This window comes from Panthera pardus, unplaced genomic scaffold, assembly GCF_024362965.1.
Source record: "Panthera pardus isolate Hobbes unplaced genomic scaffold, ASM2436296v1 HiC_scaffold_25, whole genome shotgun sequence".
Taxonomy (NCBI): Eukaryota; Metazoa; Chordata; class Mammalia; order Carnivora; family Felidae; genus Panthera; species Panthera pardus.
Window position 1 is genome coordinate 25602052 of NW_026526821.1, and position 12418 is coordinate 25614469.

The 12418-nt window shown below is 39.9% G+C and overlaps 1 protein-coding gene and 1 non-coding gene across 4 annotated transcripts in view; one reads left to right on the plus strand and one right to left on the minus strand.

Moving 5' to 3' along the window:
- CDK5RAP1 (CDK5 regulatory subunit associated protein 1) overlaps positions 1-12418 on the plus strand; it is an 81563-nt gene that overhangs the window by 21714 nt on the left and 47431 nt on the right. For all 3 annotated transcript variants that reach the window (XR_002082511.2, XM_019458779.2, XM_019458781.2), the window contains exons 11-13: positions 944-1074; positions 3741-3890; positions 11400-11540. Coding sequence is in view for 2 of the 3 variants with exons in the window: in XM_019458779.2 (XP_019314324.2) it covers positions 944-1074; positions 3741-3890; positions 11400-11540 (422 nt within the window). In the remaining variant the exon portion in view is untranslated. The remainder of the gene's footprint in view (positions 1-943; positions 1075-3740; positions 3891-11399; positions 11541-12418) is intronic.
- On the minus strand, positions 8669-8805 carry LOC128773572 (small nucleolar RNA SNORA42/SNORA80 family). Its single transcript, XR_008417935.1, has one exon. It is a non-coding gene; the product is annotated as a small nucleolar RNA SNORA42/SNORA80 family (small nucleolar RNA).

The window sequence follows — 12418 nt, forward strand, 5'->3', positions numbered from 1 at the left end:
TTTGGTTGACAATGTTTACATTTGTTTCCAAGTTTCTAATTATTGTTAACTTGTATTATGCATAAATACTTTTCATTTTGGAGGGGCAGGATAGCGTGGAGGCTTTCTGGGCTGCAGTTTCCTCATCTATCAAGTAAAGTTAATAAGGGGTGCCTGTCTGCCTCATTCGGTAGAGTAAGTGACTCTTGATCTTGGGGGTCTTGAATTCAAGCCTCATGTGTGGTGTGGAGTTTACTTAAAAAAAAAATAGAGTTGATAGTATGTTATTGGATTGTTGGAATAATTAAATATATTAAATAGGAAAATATAGCACTTAGTACTGTTTAGTAACTAGTAGTTATTGTTTATATGGTCTTTTAAAAAATTTTTTTTTGTAAGTTTATTCATTTATTTTGAGAGAGAGCGTGAGCAGGGAAGGGGAAGAGAGAGAGAGGCCCAAGCAGGCTCTGCACTGTCGGAGCCTGATGCAGGGCTCGAACTCACGAAACCGGGAGATTATGACCTGCACTGAAATGGAGAGTCAGACGCTTAACCGACTGAGCCACCCAGGTTCCCCTCTGTGGTCTTAAATAAACTTTGTGTTAAACTAGCTTCAAAAGTATATGTTTATATGAGATATTGCAAAGTTTTCACCATTAAAAGCAGGACCAGTTTGAAAATGTGGAGTTCCTGCTGTGTCCCTAAATCCAACATGTGAAGTAAAAATATCTTTTCTTGTGCTGAGGGGAATATAGACTGAGAAGCCAGGCTTTGGCGTGGTAACATTCTAGATAAGCAGGCCTTGCTCCATAATGACTGTTCTGTCACTTGCATATGGACTGTCACTTTGTACTCCAGGGAAGGTGTACAATTGCTGTCTCTCTCTCTCTCTGTAACCCACAAGTGAAAGGCTTCTCTTGAACGTAAGCTGCAGTGACATGTTGTCTTTTGTCATGTGTTGCAGGTGTGAGCCTCAGCAGCGATTTCATTGCTGGCTTTTGTGGTGAGACAGAGGAAGATCACCTCCAGACGGTGTCTTTGCTTCGGGAAGTTCAGTATAACATGGGCTTCCTCTTTGCCTACAGTATGAGACAGGTCAGCCCTGGGATGAGGGAGAAGCTACTTCTGTGCTGGCACTGACAGAATTCATGACCCATGTCTGGTTGATTGTAGACAACTGGCAAGAAAAGAAAGTGGCAGCAGGGCAGTCCTTGAGAAGCTACAAGGATCTTACCACTCATTCTTTTTTTTTCTAGTCAGCCTATTTTATATAATTCAGCAACTTGAGATGAAAGTGAATCAGTTGTGACAATATTTGTCTTCATTAAAATATTTTAAATTATGTTTAGATCGTCTAGAATTTTAATATGAAGGGAGGGATGCCATTGTGGAGGGAGGACGCTGTTCTCTATAAGGGTAAAATAATTTCCCAACATGCAGAACGTTTTTGACTTACAGATGTGATTTGTCTTACAGATGCATTTTGTTGCCCTCCTAGCCATCCTCAGCTATTTTTAGTTTTCATTTTTTTAGGCCAAGTGAACCTACTGATACCACTTTAGAGTTTTTCCTGTAACACAGATTTCCAGGAAAACAAAGCAGAAGGATATAAGGAAGGAATGGGAGAGTAATGTGTATTTCTTGCAGAGAGGGGATAGTTCCGTTCTGCCATTTTCTTGATGGTAGGGATGAATTTCCATGGGTCATTCCTCATCCCTCCAGTCAGCTCAGGGGTGTCTTTCCTTGTGTTTGGGCTGGAGGCTGAGGAGGATGGCCGATCAGGAGGGCTGATTGATGAATGATGGAACTCATGATCTTTGCCACCACTGTCATTCAGCTGCCATCAGCCAACCTAATTCATGTCTTTTATTTATTTTTTATTTAAAAAAAAAATTTTTTTTTTTAACATTTATTTTTGAGACAGAGACAGAGCATGAACGGGGGAGGGTCAGAGGGAGGGAGACACAGAATCTGAAACAGGCTCTAGGCTCTGAGCTGTCAGCACAGAGTCCGACGCGGGGCTCGAGCTCACGGACCGCGAGATCATGACCTGAGCCAAAGTCGGCCGCCCAACCGACTGAGCCACCCAGGCGCCCCCTAATTCATGTCTTTTAAAGCCCACTGCCTAGTGTTCTGTAGGCAGCGTAAGTAGGCCATTGTATATATTTAGGTCTCTTACATAATTATTTCAGAGATGAAGCTTCAGAGTAGATGTTGGGTTCCATTTTGTTACTCTTCCATGGACATAAATATGTAAGATAAATTTTTTGTAATGCTAGAGTTGGGAAATGGGTTTTCATTGTGTGGTGGAAGCATATCTTATGGGCATTGAATACGAGTGTTTACTTTGGGATCTAATTTCTAGGTTAGGATTAAGGTTATAAAGATTGAAGTCGTCTAGTGGATGAGAGCAAGCACTCAAATTGTACCTTTCTCACTTAATAACTGTGTGATCTTGAGAAAGGTCCTTGGTCTTTTCACCTGTGAAATGAGAATAGTGCTTGGTAATGGTAAATGCACAATAGGGGCAAGTTGTTGTTAATAAGACAAAATAGAGTAAACCCATTCGCCATTTTCCTCTGTGGATTTGGTAGTTGTCTCAAAGGCCAGTTGGTTTGAATGTCCATACTTGGATGTATAGGTTTTCCTCTTATTCCATACTTTTATCTAGCTCAGTGGTTCTCCCAACTGTGTTATATAAGCTTGTGTACATAAAACCTTAAAAAAAAAAAATAGGTGTATACACACACATATACACACATGTATGCATGCCATGATTTTAGACAATTTAAAGGCTTTTCAAGGATAAATTTCCTTTTTTTTATAGGTACTTTTTTTTTTTTTTTAAATTTATTTATTTATTTTGAGAAAGAGAGAGAAAGAGAACCAGTCAGGGAGGGGCAGAGAGAGAGGGAGACAGAGGGTCCGAAGCAGGCTGTGTGTTGTGAGATGATGACCTGAGCTGAAGTTGGATGGTCAACTGACTGAGCCACCCAGGCGCCCCTGGAATAAATTTCCTTTTAAAAAATGTTTTGGACTAGGTAATATGAGCTCATTTTAAAAAATTCGAAAGTTCAAAATAGTATGCAATGAAAAGTTCTTGTTCTTCCTTCTTCCTAGGTTGCCTGGTTTTTCATTTCCTCCCCTGAAGGCCATCACTCTTAGGAATTTCTTCTGTAAACTTCCAGAGATATTTCATGTATTTATAAACATATTTATATGTTGATCTGTACCTTATTTTTTTTAAGAGTATGTTTTGGAAAGCAATCATATCAATACATATGGAATTATCACAGTCTTTTTACAGTAGTGCAGTATTCTGTTGTGTGGATAAAGCATAATTCATTTACTAACAACCTATTGGTAAACGTTTAGGTTGCTTTGCATCTTGTGTCTTATCTATAAACAGTGCTGCTGAGTAACCTGGTACATGAGTTATTTAGTATATGTTACATTTGTCTAAAGCTTATATTTGTATCCTACAAATACATCAAGAACAATTTTGAATCTACAATTTTCATGTGCTAAATTTAGAATTTAACCCTTAGAAAAATGTGACTTTATTGCATAGTAAACTTCTTGTCTTAGAATGCTCTTAGAGCTAGAGAACCCTCCTGGTGTGGCTTGGGTTCTTGTACATATCTGTAACTTACAAGTGGAATGAACCTGGTCTTCTGTACCTTAAGAGTGGATTCAGTGGGGGGGAAAAAAAGGATTCTATGAGTCCTTGGTGACCTCCATCTCTCTTTTTATTTTTATAGAAGACCAGGGCATATCACAGGCTGAAAGATGATGTTCCAGAAGAGGTGAAATTAAGGCGTTTGGAGGAGCTTATTACTGTATTTCGAGAAGAAGCAACAAAAGCCAACATGGCCTCTGTGGGTTGTACCCAGCTAGTGCTGGTGGAGGGGGTAAGGTCATATGTATATACATATATATTTTTGTGTTTTGTTTTTTAAAGTTTGTTTTTGAGAGAGAAAGAGAGAAAGAAAGAGTGCATGCAGGGGAGTGGCAGAGAGAGAGAGGGAGAGAGAATCCCAAGCAGGCTCCACGCTGTCAGTGCAGGGCTAGATGCTGAGCTTGAACCATGGCCTGAGCCCAGATCAAGAGGCACACCAATGTTTTTTGTGTTTTAAAACACAATATGTTTCCCTTTTATTTAGATCATCTTTGATTTGTCAGAGTTTTTGTAATTTTCAGTGTACAGGTCCTATATGTATGTATTTTGTTAGATTTATACCTAAGTGTCTTTTTTTTTTTTAAGCTATTTGCTCCAATAGCAAATAGCTAGTTGCTATCGTATTTTTAATTTCAGATGTTCATTATATTGTACAGAAATAATTGAATTTTGTATGTTTATCTTGTATTCTGTGACCTTGCTGAACTCAATAGTTCTAGGAGTTGTTTTGGCAGTTTCTTTGGGATTTTCTACATAGGTAATCATGTTTTTATGTTTTTTTTTTTCCTTCCTGATATTCCAAGCTTCCTTCTTTTATCTTTTCCTGTCCGTTTAGACAGCTTTTAAACACTCTGGCAGCAGATTCTCTGTTTTTCTTCATCTTAGAATGTCTTGATTTTTCCTTCATTCTGGTTTTTTTTTTTTTTTTTTTTTTTTTATGTTTATTTTTGAGAGAGAGTGAGAGAGTATGGGGGAGGGACAGAAAGAGAGAGGGGGACAGAGGATCCAAAGCGGGCTCTGTGCTAACAGTAGAGATGTGGGACTCAAACTCATGAACCATGAGATCATGACCCGAGCTGAAGTTGGCCACTTAACCGACTGAGCCACCCGGGCACCTCTCTCCTTCATTCTTAAAAGATATTTTTGTGCTTAGCAGCAGAAAGATTAAGGAAAAGTATGTCTGCTCCATCTTTCTGGAAGCAGTATCATATGTATGTTTTCAGAATCAGTTTGTCTGTAATCCTTCTTTTTTAATTTTTTAAAATGTTTATTTATTTATTTTGAGAGAGAGAGTGTGTGTGCATGCATGCATGTGAGTGGGGAAAGGGCAGAGAGAGAGAGGGAGGGAGAGAATTGCAAGCAGGCTCTGCACGGTCAGCACAGAGCCTGATGCGGGGCTCAATCTTAGAAACCATGAGATCATGACTTGAGCTGAAATCAAGAGTCAGATGCTTAAGCAACTGAACCATCCAGGTGCCCCAAGATCTTATTTATTTATTTATTTTTTAAGTAATATCTACACCCAACGTGGGGCTCACCCACAACCCTGAGATCAAAAAGTTGTATGCTCTACCAACAGAGCCAGCCAGGCGTCCCTTCAATCCTTTTTTAAAAGCACATTTTCTTAGAAGTGTACTGTATTTCAGAAAGTTTGGGGTTCCTATAGGCATCTGTGGTCAAGCTGGGGAACCTGATCGTCAGAGCACTAAACACATGGAATAAGGGGTAAGTTTGGGAGCTGACCTTTTATGAAACTACATGCTGCAGCCATTGGAGAGGAAGGGAAGGAGAGAGATGGGCCCTTTCTGTGACTCCTAAGTCCTGGATTGAGAAGAGAGAGTCCTGTTTCATGCCTTAGGATGTGGTAGCATCAAAGCCACCAATTACCTGGTATCTGTGTTTGTTAGGACTCTTTAGTAGTGAGTAACAGAAATTTCTTTAAGCCGTTCAGCCTAAGCCAAAAAGAAATCTTTTGTATAAGACTTCAGGGGTGTCTTGTGGAGCCCAAGGGCACGAATACTGTAGGTGTCTAGAAAGGACTGTACCCAGTCTGGGAAGCCCTTCAGGCTTTCTTGTCTACTTAGAGCAGCTTTTCCTGCTTCCTCATCTTTGTTGCAGAGTGAGTACAGCAGCTGTGTAGTTCCTATGTTTACATGTTACGGTTCTCGTTATTCATGGGTCACAGTTGTGTCTCTCAGCCCCAGCTCAGATTTCCAGGACGGGTACTTGGTCAGCTCATCTTGGGCTAGGGGATCTTCCTGTGGTCTAGACCAGCAGTTGGCTGATTGGTGATGCTGAGCTAGTGTAATACCCCAAAAGGTTTTTGCCTCACTAAATACCTTGTGATTTAGGGTGTCAGCTGTGATTCTGGAGATATGTACATGTCTATTAGCAGTCTACATTTTATCCAGTAAGAATTAGGTCTTGTTGTATTCCCAGCTCTCTTCACGGAGTCTGGCACAGAATAGCGTACTTATCTTTTGAATGAATGAATAAGTACTCAAAGTTTACTATTCTGTGTCCCTGACTTCATTAGCCTTGCAGCAAACCTGTCATAACTAAATAAATCAAAACAAGATTCTTTCTTATGCATCTAGCATAAGCCATGACTCGGGGTTAGAGAATAAATGGATTTTTCAGGGCTAGCAGTTGGGAGTCTTTACTTTCTCTTAGAGGAGACTTTCTTTCCTCTAGTCCTGGCTCGTTTAAAACATCAGGTTGCTATCTCCAGAGTGGCAGAGAAGTTGATGATAACTCATGTATACTGAGCATTTACTGTCTGCCAGGAACTGTGCACTTTATGTCGTTGGTACACTGAGTCCTACCACGGTTTTGGAGGTAGTGCTAATTATTAGTCCTTTTATGAGATGAAGAAACAGAGACTCAGAGAAGTGGAATAACTTTCTGAAGGTCATACAGCTTGTGTAGCAGAGCCAGAATTTGACTCAGGGCTATTTCGTTCCAGAACCTCTAAACAACAGCCTTCCCCCTTTTTTAATTATGGGGAATTTAAAACATATATGGGTATAGAGAGAACAGTATAATGAATGCCCACATACCCATTAACCAACCTCAACAACTGTCAATACAGTGTTAATCATGGCTAATCTTTTTTCATCTTTACTGTCCCCATTGGATTGTTATTTTCTTTTAAACCTTTTGCTTTTATTTATTTTTGTTTATTTACCTATTTGGACAGAGAAAGTGTGTGTGAGCAGGGGAGGGGCAGAGACAGAGGGAGAGAGAGAGAATTTAGCCACCCAGATGCGTTGATTGTTTTTTTTTTAAGTTTATTTATTTATTTACTTTGAGAGAGAGAGAGAGACAGAGAGCCCAACCGTGAGTTGGGGAAGGGCAGAGAGATAGGGAGTGAGAGAATCCCCAAGCAGGCTCTGTGCTGTTGGTGCAGAGCCTGACGTGGGGCTTGAACCCACGAACCATGAAATCACCACAATCAAGAGTCTGAGGTCTAACCAACTGAGCCACCCAGGTGCCCCCCCTTCCCCCAATTTGGATTGTTTTGAAGCAAGTACCTTATACTTATACATCATATTATACATATACATTGTGTTTTGTCAGTAAATATTTCAGTATATATCTCTCTAAAAGAGAAGGACTCTAAGAAAAAAAACCCAACATTAGGCTATTATCATATCTGAAATAATCGATAATTGTTTGTTAATATTGTCAGATATTTAGTCAGTGTTCCAATTTCCCTTTTTGTTTCATGAATGTTCTTTTATGGTTGGTTCAAATCATGGAATCATGCTGTCTTTTTAAAAATTTATTATAAAACAATTATAAGCTTACAGAAAAGTTGCAATACAGTACCAAGAATTTTTTTTCCTTGACTCATTTGAGAGTTAGCTGCTGACCCGATGATGCCCTCACCTCCCCTCTAATACTATAATATATATCTCTCTCTTATAAATAGGGACATTCTCCTACATAACTATAGTGCAACCACCAGATCAGGAAATTTACCTTGTTAGATTTCTGCGATCCAGTCCCCCAACCCTGTTTAAGTTTCTCCAGTTGTCACAGAACTGCCCTTTATAGGAAAAAAGAGTTTGTTCAGTATCATATGTTGCATTAATTTCATGTCTGTCTGGTCTCCTTCAGTCTAGAAAAGTTCCTCAGTCTTTCTTTGACTTTCACAATCTTGACACTTGATGATTACAAGCCAGTTATTTATTTACTTAAGTTTTTAAATTTATTTTGAGAGAGAGAGTGAGAATGTGTATGCTCACATGAGCAGAGGAGGGGCAGAGAGAGAGGGAGAGAGAGAATCTCAAGCAAGCTCTGTATTGTCAGCATGGAGCCCAATGTGGGGCCCAAACTCACGAACTATGAGATGATGTCCTGAGCTGAAATCAAGAGTTTGACGCTTAACCCACTGAGGCACCCGGGTGCCCCTATAGGCCAGTTATTTTGTAGAATATTCCTTAATTTGAGTTTGTCTGAAGTTTCCCTGTGATAAGATTGAGGTTATGTATTTTTAGGCCGGAATGTTAGAGAAATGTGTTCTTATTTGTGTCCTGGGTGGTGTACGGTTTTGCTGGTCTCATTACTGGTGATGTTAATTTTAAGCATCTCGTTTTGGACGTTTTGTTAAGGTTGTGTCTGCTAGGCTTGTTGACTGTAAAGGTACTCATCTTCCTTTTGTAACTAGTAAGTGTTTTGTAGGGAGATAGTGGGAAATCTTTTTAAATCTTACCTGACTGCCGTTTCCCTAAAGTAGTAATTAGTTTAAGAACTAAACTCCTTCCTCTGTCTTTGGTTACTAAAGAATATAGCATGACGTTGGAGCTTGATTTTCTAAGAACAGATTACCTTTTGGATTGTCTCTGGCCAATTGTTTTAACCCCAGACAGGGCATCACCTAGCATGTATAATGTAAGACCCTTAAAATAATATACTCCTATCCTTTTTTCCCCTTTTGTGCTATCGTTGTCATAGATTTTTACTTCTGTGTCCCAAAACACGTTGATATTTTTGCTTTGAATAATCAACTGTAGAGCCCCCGTCAGTGTTCACAGCCCATCAGTCAGGAGGCAGGGCAGTGGTTCAGGGCTGCACACTCCTCTGGCGTGGGTATGCTGTGAGAGGCCCACAGAGAAGGGCCCGCCATCAGTCCATCACCGTGTACAATACTCAGTTGCTTTAAAAAAAAAACTTTTTTAAAAACAAGAAAAAACTCTTTCCTGTGTCCCCACTTAATTATTGCTTCTGTCGTTCTGCATTCCTTGTGTACATTCAGGTTTCTGTCTGGTATCATTATCTTTATGCTTGACAAACTTCTTTGAACATTTCTTGTAATGCAGATCTTTTTGTGATGAATCCTCTCAGCTGTCGTTTGTCTGAAAAAAATGTCTTTTCACTTTAAAAAATATTTTTTCATTAGGTATGAAATTTTAAGTTGATGTTTTAAAGGTATCATTCTGTTGTTTTCTGACTTACTTGGTTCTGACAAGAAGTTTGCAATCATCCTTATCTTTCTTCCTGTGTACATAAATTCCTTTTTTCTCTGGCTGCTTTTTAAAGATATTTACTTTATCACTGGTTTTAGAAATTTGATGTGTCTTGGCATGGCTTTCTTTGTGTTTATCCCTTTGTGTTTTCTTTGGGATTTGTTGAGGCTTCTTAGTTTGTGAATTTATAATTTTCATCAAATTTGGAAAATTTTCATCTATTATCTTTCAGATATATATATTTTTAAGTTTATTTATTTATTTTGAGAGGGGAGGGGGAGCAGAGAGAGAGAGGGAGAAAGAGAATCCCAAGCAGGACCTGTGCTGTCAGGGCAGAGCCTGACGTGGGGCTCGATCCCACAAACCATGAGATCGTGACCTGAGTCGAAACCAAGAGTCGAATGCTTAACCAGCTGAGCCACCCAGGTGCTCTTTCAGATATTTTTTCTGTACTCCTCCTGCTTCCTGCCACCCACCCCCACTGCTTCTCCTCTCCTTCCATGACTCCAGTTACATATATGGCCAACCACTTATAAAAAGGTTTTTCTGTAGGTCATTGAGGTTGTTCATTTTTTTCTGCTTGTTATACCTCTGTGCTTTGTTTTGGATAGTTTCTTTGGCTCTGTCTTCAGGTTCACTATTTTTTCCTTGGGCAGTGTGTAATCTGCTATTACCTATTGAATTTTTAATTTTAGATATTGTATTTTTGGTCTGTATAAGGTCCATTTAGTTCTTTTCAGATACCTTCTATTTGTCTCCTGTATTCTTGTTTTCCTTTGAATGTAATCATAAAAACTGGTTTATTATTTTTGTGATAATTCCATCATTGCTATCATTTCTTGGTCTGTTTCTTTTGATAAACTTTTCTCCTATCATAGGTAACATTTTTTGCTTCTGGGCATAGCCACTGATTTTTGATGGGACATTTAACATCGTGATACTAATTTTTAAGGTCTGGATTTTGTGTTGGGCTTTGTTCTGATAGGTGATTGTGTTACCTGCAGTTCAGTTTGATCCTGTCAGGGCTCGATTTCAGGTTTTGTTAGGAAAGCTTTTTTATCCCAAGAATAGTTTAGCCTCATTGCTAAGGGGTGGCTTTCTGGAATTAGTACTGCATGTCCCAAGGAATCAATGAGGACTGTCATTAATTGTGATTGTGATAAGTTGTGATTCCCAGCCCTGCATGAGCTCTGGAAACACATCTGCTGACAGTTCCCTGGTTACTTTTTTTGCCTGACTTTGTGGAGTTTCACTGTGATAAACATTCAGCAAAGACTCAAGGGATCCCTGTGCATGTTTCTATAGCTCTTTTTCTGCTTAGCTCCCTCGTCTTTAGAACTTGCTCCACAATTCCTATCTATTGCAGGCTCCCTGAACTCTGATGTCTTTTTCCTAAATCCAGAGAGAACCACTATGGTGTGCCTCAAGATCTTCCTGCCTGCTTGGCATGCCCTGGTCTGACACATGCCTTCTGGCAAAACACAAGGGTGATTGGAGGGCTCATCTCATTTGTTTTCCTTTTCTTGGCTTCACAGTCTTGCACAGTCTGTTGTTCAGTATCTGAAAATAGCGATTTCATATATTTTGTCCAGTTTCTGTTTAAGGCCAGAGAATAAATTTGATTCTTGACATTTCATCATGGCTGGAAGAGAAAAACTTGTATGTATCCTAGAAGTTAATACCATCATACTGGTTTTATTATTGTCCTGACCCTGCCTTCTGTATGTTGTGATGGAGACTCTGGCTTCATGTCTGCCTATTCATTACGGCAAGTAACCTAGGCCAAACAACCCCAGAACATTCCTGAGTGGTTACTATGAGACCGGATAAAGTGAAAGTCAGTTTGTTAAGTGTATCACCCATATGTTCTTGCTTTTACGACTATTGGAAGTCCATTCCTAAGGAAGGTAATTCTGCAATGAAAGACTGATTGAGTCATTTAAACAGATAGTTAGCAAAATTTATGGAGTCTCTCTAGTGTGCCATGTGTTGTCCTTGTTGCTGAGCAGCAGTAAACACGTAGTCTTTTTTTTTTTTTTTAATCTCTATATTCAACATGGGGTTCGAACTCAGAACCCCGAGGTCAAGAGTTGCATATTCCACCAACTGAGCCAGCCAGGTGCCCCTTTGTAGTCTTAAGTGATTCCTTGATTAAGGAATGCTTTTTGAGTAAAACCCTTAGGGTTCTGAGACAGAGAAGATATAATTTCTGCCGTCTGAGAACTGATAACTGTGACAGATTCATAAACTCTCTTCTCTTCTTTTTGCAGCACAGTAAACGCTCTGCCACGGACCTGTGTGGCCGGAATGATGGAAACCTTAAAGTGATCTTCCCTAATGTAGAGATGGAGGATGTTTCTAACTCTGGGGTCAGGGTTAGAGCTCAGCCTGGGGACTATGTGCTGGTGAAGGTAAGGTGTCCTTTTGGGCTTTTGGCCTGCATTGTGAGATGGATGCTGGGTTGGATAATTTGGGGGAGTGAAATTTCTTCCAGGAGAAATTCTTTTTTTTTGTGAGAGAGTGCAAGTGAGCGAGGGGCAGAAAGAGAGAAAGAGAGAGAATCCCAGGAGGGAGAGAGAGAGGGAGAGAGAGAGAAAGAAGCAGGGCTCACCCGAAGCGGGGCTGGAACTCATGAACTGTGTGATCATGACCTGAACCAAAGTCAGATGCCTAACTGAGCCATGCAGGCACTCCCAGGAGAAATTCTTTAGTAAAATAAAAATCTCTTCTCAGTCTGAACATCGAAAGGGCACCTTGAGTTGAATTTAAAAAAAAAACATTTTTTTTAGTGTTTTTTTATTTATTTTTGAGACAGAGCATGAGCAGGGGAGGGGCAGAGAGAGAGGGAAACACAGAATCTGAAGCAGGCTCCAGGCTCTGAGCAAGCTGTTGGCACAGAGCCAGATGTGGAGCTCGAACCCATGAACCATGAGATCATGACCCGAGCTGAAGTCGGATGCTCAACTGACTGAGCCACCCAGGCGCCCTTGGAATGAATTCGTTACTACACCTTTCTTCTTTTCAAGCCCTTCCCATCCCAGTAAATGGCACACTCAGTTGCTCAAGCCAAAAATACAGGATATGTCCTAGATACTCAACTTTCCTGTACATCTGTTTCAGCTCACTTCTGGAATATATCTTAGACCTACCCATTTCTTTCCATCTCCAAGCCACCATCATTTCTTGGCTGGGAGATTTCAGTAGGCTTCTTATGATTTTTTGCTTCTGTATTTTAAAGATGAATTATTTTATTGAAGCATGTCATAAATGTAGAAAATTGCCCATATTA